This window comes from Gilbertella persicaria (genome assembly GCF_025201335.1).
Source record: "Gilbertella persicaria strain CBS 190.32 chromosome Unknown B0P05scaffold_20, whole genome shotgun sequence".
NCBI lineage: Eukaryota > Fungi > Mucoromycota > Mucoromycetes > Mucorales > Choanephoraceae > Gilbertella > Gilbertella persicaria.
In genome coordinates this window covers 201,890-216,755 of record NW_026251981.1, presented here as the reverse complement: position 1 = coordinate 216,755, position 14,866 = coordinate 201,890, and the positions used below count along the sequence as shown (strand labels likewise).

Genomic DNA, 14,866 nt, shown 5'->3' with positions numbered 1-14,866 from the left:
CTTTTGTAACACTAAACTAATTACCCTAAATAATGAATAAAGATCACCTCATAATGATCCCTTCCTACAGTATCGTATTTGGTGTATGCTGCTTCTTAGACCTTCCAAATCAGTTGGTAAACCTAAAAAAGGCAAAGACAGAAATATTTTTTCTCTCTTCTTTCTCTTCTCCTTAAAACCACACAATGAGCAGCAGTCCAAACACAAGTACAAAGGTATGCGATTAGCTAGTAGATCTGTTGGCTCAACTTGTAAACTAGCGATTGTATATTGGCAATCTAGACGAGACAGTTAACGAGTAAAAGAAAAGCCTACTTGAGAGTACACTTTGCTAACCTTTTAGATATGCTATTATGAAACTTTTTCAACCTTTTGGAAAAATTACATTTATTGAAGTTATGGTGCATTGGACAGGTATCAAAAAAGGACAACCAAGAGGCTATTGCTTCTTAGAGTTTGAGACGAAGCAAGTAAGTCAAAGAAAGAAAGACAACGTGACTTATTTTATTCTAGCAAGCATCAAATGCAATTAATGCCATGCATGGAAAAGTAATGAGAGGAAAATCTTTAGTGGTCTCGTTTGCACATATGGTAAACAAGCAGGCTGATGAAACAGGTCCTTACTCATACATAGACGCCTGAACATGATCAAGTGAAAACAAAGCGAGCTCAAATATCACACAAGCCAACAACAATTTCTTTATTAAAGGGTCAAAAAATGAAAAACTCATCGTAAGTTGTCTGGTATGTTTGCTTCCTGCTAATATTTGAAAATCTTTCTCTAGGACGGATGCCAAAATAAAAGCCATTGAAGCGAAGCTAGCGTTGCTTAAACAAGATCAACAAACTTCCTCATCAAATCATAAATCACCATCAAACACAAAAGAAAGATATAAACCATACTAGAAATCCTTCATAAAAAAAAGTATCAAGTGAGAATGCATAAAAATAATTACTTTAAATCTTTTTCGCATATAACACTAACTAAATTTTACGCAGTAACAGAAGAGAAATACCAAAAAAAGTTTAGTTGCAGTTAACCCAATTGCCATGAATTCTTTGGGCATAAGACGTCTCTTGACAGACACATCCAAATGAAACATTCTGCCACCCAAGAGGCGAACAGTACTCAATGTAAAGTCCCACTAAGTGGAGATTTATTCAAGTTTTTTATTTCAAACCCTTAAAAAGTTATAGAAGTAGAAGCTGTCTCTCGTTCTAAAAGGCACTTAAAGGTCTAATATTAAAGCATCGGTTAGCTTAACATGTCTAATCTAAGAAAACATTATTAATATTTGGTGGTGCCACCATGAGCTTCGATAACTGCCTGGCATCTGGCTCTCATGCTGGACACCAAACTTTCAGCAAGATCAAGGCTGATCTTTTTTCCATTCATTAACAAGTACTGCCTTCAATTCGGCAGTGTTTTTGATGCCGGCCCTTCTAGGTAGGGTTAGCTCTCCATAGACTCGCCCTAAATTTGGAAGAGCCGACATTGACTGTGACAGAAAGAATTAAATGGTCAGACCACATTGGCGATAGTTGAGTAATAGAGGCGTCCACCAATCCTTGTTTTAAGCCTTGACTCATATATATGTAGTCAATGACGGAGGTGACTATATCCGTTGGACCTCACATTCGTCAAAAGGTGAGTATGTCTTGCAAGTCGTTATAGGTCATGCGATTAAAGAAGGATTGATCTAGTAAAATTCTCCAATTAAGATATGTATCCCTATCTAATGTCGACGATAGCAAATATGAATAGTTAAAATCTCCTGATATAATAAGATTATCAAACGATATTTCCTGACTAAAATATTGTAAGAGGGCGGTCAGTTTAGTGTAAAATTCACGTCGTATAGTCGCTAGAGAGACTGGAGCATAAATGTTAAGGATATAAAAAGGATCGCAAAAGTGATGTGGGTGAGTGACTTTGCATATTTGATATCTTGTGGAGTTGAAATGAGTGGAAGTATCAATGAGTGTAATATGATAATCTAAAGAGGATGACACTATTCCTACGTGTGGTGTCCAAAAGAATTGAGTGGGTGGTAGACGTATGTTTAAGCTGTCAATCACTTCGGGAGTTGAGGTATGTGTTTCTTGAAGGCATAATATCGAAAATAGTTGGATACTGTCATTATTTGTCGTTTTCATTAAGCCATTGGCATTGAGTGAGGCATATTTATATAGGCATTAAATTAGGTGGAGGGTTTTACTTACTGACGGTTATTTTCGTAACCGTCTGTCTGATCTCGGTCAGTTATGATTTTTGACACTTGATGCAGTGTTTGATTCAATTGGGTGAGTTCAGCTATTTCCATTGTAACTTATGGTTTCTTTTGTGGACTTTTTATTGTTCGTTCGTATCTCCTTTTTGGAAGAGTTCTCCAAATCCTGGATGATGGCTTCAGGTAATTGACATTCAATAGACCGATCCGGATCTCTCATTTTCTTGTCTGATGAGTTCAAGTATTTCTTCTTTTGGCAATCCATATGACATTTGTACCACGATGCGCGGCTTTGAAAGAAGTAAAGAACAATAGAACTAAAATTTTTTGTTATATACTATTACTGAAAATAAAGTGCGGCTTGAAGACCTATAGCCACTTCCGACGTCGGAGTGGAGGCAAAGCCTATTGTGTTAGGTACGAGACACAATTACAAGTATGCCATTTATGTACTCAAAAAATATTTTTTGAAAAATGATAAAAAAACTTGTTTTTCGATTTTCCCGTTTTAAAACAAAAAACAGGTCTACCAACTAGTAATCCCTTTTCTGAACTAAAACAGTAAATTCATCATCCGGTAGACTCGTTTATTTATCCAAAACAAAAAAACCGAAAAACAAGTTTTTTTTTTTGTTTTGTTTTGTTTTTTTTTTCATTACAGAAAATGTTTTTAATTTATTTTAGGGTAATGGTTTTAATGTTTTTTTTTATTATTTTTTAGAAGATATTTTTTTGAGTACACAAATGGCATACTTGGCATCTCGGCATAAATGCCAGAGGACTTTAAAATTGTCAAATATTTTGAATCTGACAAATTTTTTTTATGAGCCCATCTCACTCATCGAAGAGTTCTGGCGTTTATGAGCTTCATTGTGAATCTTTGATAGCTTTAGAAATCTTATATTGCTTTAGAAAAAGAAAAATAGTGCAAATTTGAAGTAATTCTCAAATGGATTCGCCTTTTCCGTTTTAGAAAGCTCGCTTTTTTTTTTTGTTAGAAGTACCTAGAAATTGTCGGTTGGATCTGACCTACATTGAGCCAATCTGACATTCAGAAAATTTTCGATGAACTTTTTTTTCATTTTCAAGAGCTCTTGTGAACCCCCTCTCATGGGTCAAAAAACGACTTTTACCCAACTACCAAACCAATGGTACCATTCGACTATTGGGCTCGAAAAAGCATGTTTTGAACGAAAAAAGAGGCCATTTTAGTAGTCTGGTTGCCGAGCGACGGCACATCAAAGATTGGCTCACTTAAGCTTTGATCTGAGTATTCTTACTCTAGATGTTGTATAAAATATGATAGCCATAAACTCGTAGAGGATAATGTATGCTACTAAAAGTACTAAAAAAACATAGAAGAGTAAAAACATAGACACTTTACAATGTGAATGTGAGGTAAGTGAACATAGACATACAGAGTTCGAAATAGAGCAACTTTAGTTCTCCATCCAATCGTATAAAAAATCAAGCTTTTGCTTAGAACTGCATAGAGACGCAGCTATTAGACTTTGGCACAATAATGAAAGCGATAGATTTCTGTTTTATGATTATATTTATGTATAATATGTAAGACCTTTTCTACTAGAATTTGAGAAAATGTGCCAAAGTATTTTTGGGATTTTCCATCATAGCATACCATGTTTATATTATGATCAGTAAGCAAACACTTTGATTAGAAACTATAGCTTTTGACGCACATTCTGGGTAAATAAGCCTGTCAAGGGCTCTGTTTTTAGTCTTGTAGCGTCAAAAAGAAACATTAGAAGTTCTCAAATTAAGCTTTTTTCATGAATGATACCCCATGGTTTTGACCAAATTTAACGAGTCGATTTTTTTGATCCATATTAACTCCAAGGGTACAGTGTGTAGTACTAAACGTTGTTTATCGGTATTTAGAGTAATTTATATGAGTGCAAGCAGGCTTTATGCTACCTTTATATGCCTAAGGAAAAGAAGATTTGTATGTATTGTTGTCTTCGTTATTGAAAAGTTGTTAGCTTTATGGACAACAAAAGAACTTCAGCATTAAAGGCACTTATATGACAGCGTGAAGTGATGTAAAATCAGTGCTTCTACCCATAGTGAAATTCAAATGAAATAGCCAACTTGATTGACTCTCTAACTTAGTACAAGTATAAACTATCAGCAGTGAGCATACTTAAAGTTCGCTAGACACTCACTGGTCCAAGTGGGCGAAGACTACCTGGAGCTCAGAGGCCTTACTTATAATTGACTAATATAACTAAAACAAATTAAATTGCTGGTAGAAAAGCAAAAAGGAAAATTAAACATGCCTCTGAACTCAATTAAGGTGTGCTCTTTTTTATTCAAAACAAAAGAACGAAAAACTTCTTTTTGTGAACCCCTCCCCCATTTTTGAAATAAGGATACCACCATTAGTTTTATCTTTACGTAAGCAATTTTATAATTCGATACAATAAGCTATATAGGCACAGAAGGGCTGGAAGCGTCTAATCTTTTTTTTTCTTATTTATTTTGTGCCATGTTTGTATTGGGTGCACAGCATGTATGTGTATTTATTGAAAGAAAAAAAAAGTTCATTAGTGAGCTCGCGATGTGTCGCTACAAAGCAGTAGTAAATTAAAAGGTATCGATAAACGTATATAAACTTTTAATGGGGTTATTAAAGCAAATAGATAAAAGTTTGGTCTTGCTCGTCACTAATATCATCAAGATCATAGTTATGAGCAACAGCTGCCATACTATTGGCAGTGCTGTTGTTCAATAATAAGAGACGGCGACGGTTTACAACGGCCATTCTCCAGCGAGCAATGAGTAAAAGTGAGATTACCAGGACACCAGCTACCAAGTAACCTATCATACCAGCAAGATAAGGAGGGCTTGTCATCATGAGAGGGCCCACAAAGTTACCAATAGTGTAAAAGATCATCAAAATGCCATTGTAAAAGATTTTTTTAGTGTAACCTGTTACGTTGTTGGAGATGCAAGTAACCATGAGTACATAAACAGCAACATAAGACCACGAAAGGAAAAAGCCGAGAATTTTAGCTTTATCCATAGGAATCACAAGCAAAAGAAGCAGACCGAGAACATCAAAGCACATGAGGAAGCAAGCAGTGTAGATAGTTTGATGGTACTTTTGAACAAGTACAATACCGATTACAATAAAGAGAATAGTAGATCCACCAGTACCAGTACTAAGCAACATGGATTGCAATTGCTATATTCAAAGCTATGAGTCAACTTGAAAAAAGTAACAAGAACTTACATCAAAACCAAAACTGGCAGCAATTTGACCATTATAGATAGTCATGGCACCATTTTGAAGATTAATGAACAAACAGGCGAAACAGAAACACCAGAAGCGGACTTCCTTGATAGCTTCCAAAATTTGCTCATATTTAATTTCAGTCGTACGAACCGTAGCGTTGTCTCTGGTTCGTTCTTCTACCAACATTTCTTGCTCAGCATTTAATTGCAAAGCTTGAGCTTTGGGTGAATCAATCAAGAAGAAGAAAGCAGTGATACCAACGAGAATAGTACAGCCGCCAAGAATAATCATGACCCTGAAACAATTGATGAGATATTGAAACTTGTGTGTTTTATTCCATACCATTGCCATGCCTTGAGTCCTCCAATATTTGTCATATGGCTGATACCGTATGCAATGAGGCCACCAACAACAAGAGCAAAACCGTTACAGATCCAGAAAGCACCAAGGCGAGCTACTTGTTCAGATCTTCTATAGAATGTACTGACAAGCAAAGTTAACGATGGATAGATTCCGGCTTCAAAAAAACCAAGCAAGAATCTCAAGGCAGCAACTTGACTAAAATTGTGACCCCAAGCAGTACATAATAAGATAGTACCCCAAATGACAACAATAATGCCAATGTATTTACCGATAGGAATACGCTGAAGTAGATAGTTATTGGGTAACTACATAAAAAGGGTTTAGTTGCAATATCATACAATTTGAAAACTAACCTGAAAGACGAGGTAGCCCAAGTAAAAGAGAGATCCCAATAAACTGTATTGACTTCCGACCAAGCCGATATCTTCCTTGAATCCCATCAAGGCAGCATAGTTAATAGTGGATTTGTCTAAGAACTAAAGATGATGCGTCAATTTTTTGTGACATACTAATACATGTTATATTTACTTGCAAGAAATCAAGTGTACAAATGATGGGCATAAGCATCCAATCAATCTTCCGTACTAGCGATTTTTCTTCTGAAGAGTATTCATTTTCGCTATTATAGGCCATGTCATCAATGCCATTGTTATAGAATCCATCTCGGTGCCACTTTGATTCTTGGTAGTCTTCTAGCTCTTTTGCAGCATCAAGTTCAAGGCCATAGTCATCTTTTGTGTGTTGATTGTATTGTGTAAAAGTGTTGTTCATGTAATCAAAATCTTTTGGACCTGCCGACATTTCGATTTATGTATATGTTATACACAGCTAAAAAAATGATAGAGAGTAGGAATTGGTCAAGAAATAGGAAGAAAAGAGAGATAGAGAGATAGAAAGAGAGAAAGAGAGAAAGAGAGAGAGAGAGAGCTAAAAACCAATTTCTTTTTTATTCAAATGATGTCAAGTATAGAATCAATTGATTTAGGTAAAAATTAATAAGTGAAGAGAAAAGAAAGAATAACAACATAAGAAACAAGCAATTCTTTTCACTATTTTTATACTAAGGGAGATCCAAAATTAAGGTTGTTCAAATATAGCTCGAAAATAAGAGCCGATTTACGCATCAATACAATATAAAACTGACTAATGGCATGATTCCTAAATGTTTGATTGTTTTTTTTGTATACATTACTATCTTGTGCACTCTTTTTTTTATGGCGCCAACATGCATCTACCCTTTCTTAAATAATCGGATTGATAGAGTTACCATTTTTTCGTGTCAAAAGTGTTCATCAGGGTAACTGTCAGGGTTGTAATATTTCCGTTTTCATACTCCACCAGTAGACAGCTTTTGCAATTCCGTAATTGCCAATACAAAAATAGCGCTATATTCAGACATATTTTTATAAGTTAACAATAGATATCTATGAATTCAAACTTTACTTTTCTTGCTTGCAGTTTATTTTAGTTAGTTCCAGAGCATTTAAAGTAAAATTGCATTTGTGAGGAGTTGTGACACACGAATTTTGAGGTACACTTAAAGTTACACTTGTTACACAAAGCAAAACTGTGTCATTTACAACACCATTTTTGACCCAGTACGCCCATTTTACCGCGTTTACGGAATCAAGAAAATAATCCAGCTTGCACATACAACAACGTTTGTACTAGTTCATTTATGTACACGATATTCAAAAAGGCACTTTTTTCTGGGCAAATGTTTACTACATGTTAATAAATTTTTCTAAAGTAACGTCGACATTGAATCTGCTTTCTAGATCTTTTTTTATATATTGCCTGATTTCTCGGGCGAGTGCTTAATTCAGTATTTACCATGTGATATCGTGTAACTTTTTGACGGCTGTAAATCGATTTTCACTTGACACTAACCAAAACAAATGAATGCCTGATGGTTTGTGTGTGTGTGCGTTGATATCTCAAGATTGTGTATTTTTTTTAGGTTGTTCATCCAATGAAAAACACAACACTGGCATTGAATGTAATGACAAGGAAAAAAGTTCTAGCCAGAATTAAAGAGACAAAAAATTGTTGCTTCATTTGCTTTTGATACAGATTCAAGCTTATTATACAATAAAGGCAATAAGAAATATATTTTAATGTCTTAGTCATGAGTGACACATATTCATACCATTTTTTCCAATTATATCCGAGCAATCACCATCATACTTTCGGTGAAGTAAACAACGCAAGAGAGTAAATGACATTGCAGTAGATACCACCATGTACAGACAAGGCTCCTTAGTAATGGCGGTCAACAATGTTAAGAAAAAAAAAAGCGGCGAAAAATGTGTCACCCCAATGATATAGCAATTAAATAAATGGTTTATGCCACTAAAAAAAAAAGAACATTCTACTAAAGCATTTTTTTTAATGTATGCACACAGTGCTGCAAAGATCGCCTTTATCATTGATAGCTATAGTTTTACTGCAATGTCAATAAATCTTTTTAAGGAAAGAAGGACATCAAATCAAAAGTAAGGCCTCAAAGATAATTCAAAAATCACATATGATTTCAACTAATGTCATTGCTTTGAATAACGTCTGCAAAAGCCTTTTGTTATTAGCTGTGGTGTAACCAGTGACTGTAAAAAAAGCTGTCCTTTCCTCTTTTCTCTCTCCCTCCGCTTTTTTTTCTTAAGAACGTTTGAAGGTCAGCTTTTCTTTTAGTATGTTAAAAAAAACCATGTACTGATAAAGAAGCAATAGACTTTGTCAAGCTCATTTTTGGGAATTGAGTCATTCTTTCACCTTTCAGTCAAGCTTCATGTGACGTTGAATCCGAAGTTTCTTTTTTTGGGTTTTCGTAAAATTCTTTTTCTCTTTCTCTTTCCCTTTTTTTTTTTTTTTGTAAACAATGAGACCTTACATTCAGAGAATAGCAGCTGCTTCTTTATTGTTGAGGTCTTCTCGTCCTGTCTGGGCAAGTTCGGCTTACTTGAAACCTGCCTTAGCTCACCAACTACCATATTACTTTCAACAACAACAACAGCAGCAGCAGCCTGTGCAGCTTATTGAGTCTTCTCGACACTTTAGCACGAGTCAGCCTTCTTATCATATCAGTACAGCTCCTGTTATCTCAGAAGAAGAATCCAATAATACTAATAACAATGCAGCATCGGAAAAATTCCAGTTTATTGCTTATGCTGCCTGGCACCCAAAAACAAGACAAAAGCCAGTATCACAAAAGAAAGTACCCTATTGGAAAGAACATCAAAAGCCTGGTAAAGTAGATGCAGGAGAAGATGCATTTTTCCAGACAAATACGCCTGAAGGACTTGCGATTGGTGTTGCCGATGGTGTTGGTGGCTGGGGCTTAGTGGGTGTCGATCCCGCCTTATTCTCTTGGACATTGATGGACAATGCTGCACTTGTAGCCAAGACAGAGAAATCAATTGATGCTCATCAAATTCTCGATATCGCTTTCTACGAATTAAGAAAAAGCGGAAAGGTGGCTGCTGGAAGTAGCACAGCTTGTATATTGAACTTGTCAAAGACGACAGGACAAATGACAACGTGCAATTTGGGTGATTCTGCTTTTGTACTTGTACGCGATAAAAAGATTGTCTATGAAAGTCCTAGTCAGCAACACTACTTTAATTGCCCGTAAGTGATATGTGTTTATGTATATATGACCACTAATAAGGATATATAAGATATCAATTAACAGTAGTACCCGACACCTATCCAAATCGAGATCAATTAGTCACCGACATGCCAAAAGACGCAGACAATAAGAGCTTTTTCTTAAAAGAAGGCGATTTAATTTTACTGGCTACAGACGGCTACTTTGACAACATGTATTCAGAAGAGACACTTGAAATGATCAACGAGGGCATGAAACCTATTTTAGAAAATGAAAACAAGGATGATGAACTAGTCACAGCCACCATAAGAAGTCTGGCAAAATCACTTACTGATAGAGCACGACGTTTAAGTCTCAATCCTAAGCGTCTCAGTCCTTGGGCAAAGGCTGCACAGGCTCATGGAAGCAATTATAGAGGTGGAAAGGTGGATGATATTACTTGTATTGTAACTCTTGTATGTCGCAAGAAACAATGAACTTGATAAAATTGTGTGTATTTATTATTTTTTGATTAATTTCAAAGCTAAATAAACAAAAAAAGACTGTACATTTATACCTAAACTTGTTGATAGTCAATTCTTATATCTATTTTTATCTCAATAATAGTTAAACACAGGCATTGAACAACATCGAGTATATTGCGCAACAACGCGTAAGATCTGATTAAAACAGAGCGTGCGAAAAAAAAAAATACGATTGTATGGTAAAGAACTATCGCGATAAACAAAAGCAAATAAGTCACATATGGGCTTTAATGGAATAGCATTGGTGTAACGAGTCACATTAATTATTGTTGATTAGAAATCAAGCCTGAATACGGATTAGATTCTCCGTTGATTTTAATCAATAGAAAACTCAAATTTGCTAGAATATAAGTATGAGTCAAAACCAGTAAAATAGAAACGGATGCGTCCTCATCCCCTCCGCCAAAAAATCGGGAAAAGGCTACAAACGTGAACCTCGTTTTCATAAACTACAACTTTGAAAAGAAAAGCATGATGGCTTGATGAGCTTAATTAGACTACAACAATCAAAATGCATGATACGCTTTGAAAGAAAATTTGCTAGGTCTCTCTTTAACAGCTATTCAGAGATCATACAATAATATTCTCTGGATCAAAAAAGTGAAGGTGGGAAAAATATTGGATTACTAAACATTTCTTTCTGTCTTTCATTTAAATAACCTTCTCCTTCTTCTTTCCTTTTTTTTTTTGTGATCTCTTTTCTTAATGCCATTTTGCTTGTCAAGTACAGTCAAAAACGGCACTCATGTCAGCCTAAAAGAACGTCTGATAAAATCTCCTTTAATGTCATGCATTGCTGGTGCATGTATTCTATGGGTATCTTTCGGTATTCGACAGTCCCTTGGCGTCTTTTTGATCCCAATCACATTGGATACAGGCATGGATCGATCCACGTTTTCTGTCGGTGCTGCCCTGATGCAACTCTTGTGGGGTTTTGGTCAACCATTTTTGGTGTTTTTAGCCGAACGTAAATTTGGATTTGGCAAAATGATTTTTGGTTGCAGCATAGTATATGCTGCAGGATGCTTTATCTTGTATGCTTCAAATCATTCTGCAGGCCTGTATGTTTTCAGTGTAGGTGTCGTCATTGGTTTAGCTGCCGGTGGTATATCATTCCCTATTGTATTGGCCAGTATTGGTAGACGATTTCCTCAGCATAGTAAACGTCAAAGTGTTGCTTTTGGTATTGTCTCGAGTTTTGGCAGTTTTGGACAATGTTGTTTCTTACCTATGGCAAGAGGCATGCTGACAATCATTGGCTGGCGTATGGCCTTTGTTGTCCTGGGTAAGTGTCCCATTTTGATTAGTCTAAGTTTAAACCAATCTATATAGGTATTATTATGGTTGTATTATCACCATTTGCTTATTTCCTTCAGACTATTCCTCCTACACCTGCATTGCCTAATACAGCAACAGAAAAGAAAGACAATAAAGACGAAGAAATCAACCTTGATACAGCAGAAGATATCATGATAAACGAAGAAGACAGACCTTATGAAGACATCTCTGCTCCCGACATCAAGACAGCATTAAAAGAAGCATTTACAAATCCTACATTCATGCTTATCACTGTAGGATTCTCTGTCTGTGGATTTCACATCTCTTTCTTATCTACTCATCTCCCTGCCTACCTTCAGGACAATGGTATCAACACTTCATTAGCCTCCTGGACTCTTTCTATCATTGGTTTGTGTTCTATGTTCGGTGCCACACTCGCTGGCTATCTTGCAAGCATTTTTAAGCCAAAATATATTCTCATGGTTATTTACACGCTCCGGGCTATTTTGATGATCATTGTTGTGTTTATCCCTATTTCTGTTACCACTGTTGTTACTTTCTCTGTCTTTTTTGGCGTAAGTTGCATATTTGTTATTGTTGTCCTAATATTTGTAGTTTATATGGTTATCCACTGTTCCGCCTACAACCCAGTTTGTAAGCGATGTTTTTGGTCAAAAATATTTCGGTACTCTATCTTCTATTACATTTGTAGGCCATCAAATAGGAGCTTTCTTAGGTGCCTATGTTGCCGGAGTAGTTTATGATCAATCGCACTCATATCGCCGTATGTGGTATGGTGCTATTGCTATTGCTGCATTTGCAGTAGCGTTAAATTTCCTGGCTAGTGTCGAACCTATGAATGAAAGAAGAATCCGATTAAGTAATGCCGCACTTAAAAAATGAACAAATAAAAATAGAGTATGTCAATCCTACATCACCGATTCCTTCTTTTTTATTCTAGAATATGCTTAATGCGCCACTAGAAAAAGAAAATCAAAATGAAATATTGTTCTTTCTATTTCTTTTGTATGTACCACTATGTTATGATGAACGAAAATGAAGTAGAAAACATGGTTCAGGCAAACACAAAAGTCTTTATACATACAAAGCAGCAGGAAAAGAATGTAGTAAAAGAAAAATTCATCTACCTTATCCGTGAACATCACTTGACACCTACCAAAGCAGCCAAGCAACTCTCGATTTCTCAGCGTACGACCAACCGTTGGTTTAAACAGGCCTTCCTGATCATCCAACACAACGATTATACCTCTGTAAAAACAAAAGCAACTCTTAAGAAGAGACTATCGAGAGAAAAACGCAATGATTTCTCGACTTTGGAAGAACGATATCACTGGGCAATGCGTTGGCTTATTCAGACAGATATGAATTTCACTAAGAACTGTATCTTTGTTGGCAAAACAAGGTTTTGTGGACCCGATTATACAGCACTGGCCTTGTGTGCTTTTCATGCTCAAGGCATTGTAAATATTCATGTCATTAACAAAAAATATGGTGAGACAGAACAAGAGGATGAAAATGATTTGTCATCGTTTTTACAGCATACATTGGACGTTTTAGATCAAAATAATGACAGGCACAAAAACTATTATATTGTGATTCAATATGATTTGATTGAAATGGACATAGCTCGACGAGGATACACATGTGTCTGTCTACCGCCTTTTTCACCTGAACTAAACCCAATGGAGCACTTTTGGTCTGCTTGTAGACTCAAACTAAAGAAGACATTGTGTGCCAAAAACATGTTGATTTCAAAAATTGCTGATATTTGCAAGAGAATCAAGTTAACACATCTTGAATCGTTCTGTCTCAATTCAAGCTCAAACTTTGACCATTGTATCAATAAACGATTAATTTAATTCATACCGCAGCCATAGAAGAGTCTTCTAGAAAGTGATTTATTTAATGAGTAATGCATGCATGTTGATTTGTTATTGACAGCTTGTCCCGCAGTATAACGAATCAAAATAGGACGGAGTATAAAACTGACTTGTGACTTGGAATTATTTTTATTACTTTGAGGTCTACTTTTGCCAACTTATAAACCCTCCCTTTTTACTAAGCCTTCGACACAGTAATATGACTGTAAGTGTCTACGATGCCATGTAGTTTTACGCTGTTTAGATAGTAAAAAGAAAAATGACAATAACATTAATGAGATGGATGGATGGAAGGAAGGATGGATGGATAGATAAATATTAATTTGGATTGATTTCGAAACACATAGTTACGATAACTTGGTAATTTAATCATGGTCATGCCATGCATTACTTATGTGTACACACATACAGAAAGTGATGCACAAGGCACACTACAACTAGTCAACACTATACTCAACAAAGAGAAGGACAACAATCAACTCGAGCTTCTCATATTTTCTCTAATGTTATTGTCGTTTTATTTTTTGCTGTTTTGAATATGCGAATGCTGCGGCATGTAGCTATAATGATACTAACTCTCTCTAGTTGGCCGTCGATCTTCTTAACCCTTCCGTTGAACACGAGAAGCGCTCTCACAAGCTCAAGAGACTTGTGCAATCTCCTAACTCTTACTTCATGGATGTCAAGTGTCCTGGTAAGTTTTTGTATTTGTCTTATATATGACTTATATGTCTTGTATCTAGGTTGTTTGAACATTAGCACTGTCTTCAGTCACGCTCAAACTGTTGTCCTTTGTTCTTCTTGCGGTACTGTCCTCTGTCAACCCACTGGTGGTCGTGCTCGCTTGACTGAAGGTTGTTCTTTCCGTAGAAAGGCCAACTAAATTGTGTACAAAAAATATACATGAACCAAATAAAAGACAACAAAGAATATCTTTTTCTTAATGTTCTACTCTATTTTTATTCAAAGTTGTGATAGAAAATAAGAGCATCTACAAGCTTATCAGGACTGTTTCTTAATCTACCAGCTCTGGGAACTCGGCCAATTTGCTCAAAGCCTAATCTTTTCCAAATGGCAATAGAAGCAGGATTGTTCTCAAACACCAAATTAAACACAGAAGCCTTGTAACCAATGGCAGGTACTAACACTTTGAATGCTTCGCCCATGACAAGGCCTGCACCTTTACCACGATAATGGTCCATGACAAAGAAACCACCGTTACAGATATGAGAACACCTACCAGGATAGTTTGGTTTGATATAGAACATACCAACCACTTTATCTTGCCAATCATATTCAACACCAGGTTCAATCAAACTATCTGCAGACATCACAAAAGCGTCTGATCTATTCGAAGTTGGTAAATTTGATTTGATTTTTTTAAGCTTTTTTACCCTAGAAAATAATCTCTAAATCCTTGTTCGTCTAATAAGTTTTCTTGAGGATAAGTAGATCTAGTTAAAATTGAGCGCTAAGTTTTATATTTTCTTGTAAATTTCTTACCCTGCTTCAATTTCAGCGTTGAATCTTGCATGTAAATAATCAACTAAAGACTTATTGTTAGGATCTACTTTTTGAATGATGCCTTCAGTTCCGTCTCTCAAAACTTTCTTGATAGGTAAAATACTATCCAAATCAACAGAAGAAGCAGGTTTAGGGATTTTGCCGTAAGCAGTAGACATATTAAAAGATGAAGTAGAAAAAAAAAG

At 35.8% G+C, this 14,866-nt stretch overlaps 7 protein-coding genes across 7 annotated transcripts; 5 read left to right on the top strand and 2 right to left on the bottom strand.

The window, feature by feature from the left end:
- The first annotated feature begins 167 nt into the window (after positions 1 to 167).
- B0P05DRAFT_542073 (uncharacterized protein) lies at positions 168 to 1,287 on the top strand. Its single transcript, XM_051578271.1, has 7 exons — positions 168 to 215; positions 261 to 298; positions 344 to 470; positions 514 to 591; positions 635 to 732; positions 786 to 932; positions 1,000 to 1,287. The coding sequence occupies exons 1-6, from the start codon at positions 186 to 188 to the stop codon at positions 904 to 906; spliced, it is 492 nt and encodes a 163-aa protein (XP_051434814.1). The 5' UTR covers positions 168 to 185; the 3' UTR covers positions 907 to 932; positions 1,000 to 1,287.
- Positions 1,288 to 4,746: 3,459 nt separating this feature from the next.
- On the bottom strand, positions 4,747 to 6,836 carry B0P05DRAFT_542066 (major facilitator superfamily domain-containing protein). The gene is made up of 5 exons (XM_051578270.1): positions 6,379 to 6,836; positions 6,204 to 6,326; positions 5,830 to 6,155; positions 5,485 to 5,782; positions 4,747 to 5,436 (listed from the first exon to the last, which is right to left on the bottom strand). The coding sequence occupies exons 1-5, from the start codon at positions 6,649 to 6,651 to the stop codon at positions 4,879 to 4,881; spliced, it is 1,578 nt and encodes a 525-aa protein (XP_051434813.1). The 5' UTR covers positions 6,652 to 6,836; the 3' UTR covers positions 4,747 to 4,878.
- Positions 6,837 to 8,871: 2,035 nt separating this feature from the next.
- On the top strand, positions 8,872 to 10,015 carry B0P05DRAFT_542060 (phosphatase 2C-like domain-containing protein). Its single transcript, XM_051578269.1, has 2 exons — positions 8,872 to 9,474; positions 9,525 to 10,015. Exons 1-2 carry the CDS (start codon positions 9,224 to 9,226, stop codon positions 9,928 to 9,930), a joined length of 657 nt encoding a protein of 218 aa, XP_051434812.1. The 5' UTR covers positions 8,872 to 9,223; the 3' UTR covers positions 9,931 to 10,015.
- A 589-nt stretch (positions 10,016 to 10,604) lies between these two features.
- Positions 10,605 to 12,170, top strand: B0P05DRAFT_542057 (major facilitator superfamily domain-containing protein). The gene is made up of 3 exons (XM_051578268.1): positions 10,605 to 11,263; positions 11,311 to 11,895; positions 11,960 to 12,170. The coding sequence occupies exons 1-3, from the start codon at positions 10,684 to 10,686 to the stop codon at positions 12,157 to 12,159; spliced, it is 1,365 nt and encodes a 454-aa protein (XP_051434811.1). The 5' UTR covers positions 10,605 to 10,683; the 3' UTR covers positions 12,160 to 12,170.
- A 132-nt stretch (positions 12,171 to 12,302) lies between these two features.
- B0P05DRAFT_587247 (uncharacterized protein) lies at positions 12,303 to 13,136 on the top strand (the record flags this gene model as incomplete). Its single annotated transcript, XM_051582571.1, has 1 exon — positions 12,303 to 13,136. The coding sequence occupies one exon, from the start codon at positions 12,303 to 12,305 to the stop codon at positions 13,134 to 13,136; it is 834 nt and encodes a 277-aa protein (XP_051434810.1).
- A 645-nt stretch (positions 13,137 to 13,781) lies between these two features.
- B0P05DRAFT_542052 (40S ribosomal protein S27-like protein) lies at positions 13,782 to 14,085 on the top strand. The gene is made up of 2 exons (XM_051578267.1): positions 13,782 to 13,851; positions 13,901 to 14,085. Exons 1-2 carry the CDS (start codon positions 13,833 to 13,835, stop codon positions 14,038 to 14,040), a joined length of 159 nt encoding a protein of 52 aa, XP_051434809.1. The 5' UTR covers positions 13,782 to 13,832; the 3' UTR covers positions 14,041 to 14,085.
- A 31-nt stretch (positions 14,086 to 14,116) lies between these two features.
- Positions 14,117 to 14,839, bottom strand: B0P05DRAFT_470367 (uncharacterized protein; the record flags this gene model as incomplete). Its single annotated transcript, XM_051574546.1, has 3 exons — positions 14,117 to 14,504; positions 14,552 to 14,611; positions 14,661 to 14,839. 3 exons carry the CDS (start codon positions 14,837 to 14,839, stop codon positions 14,117 to 14,119), a joined length of 627 nt encoding a protein of 208 aa, XP_051434808.1.
- Positions 14,840 to 14,866: the final 27 nt, after the last annotated feature.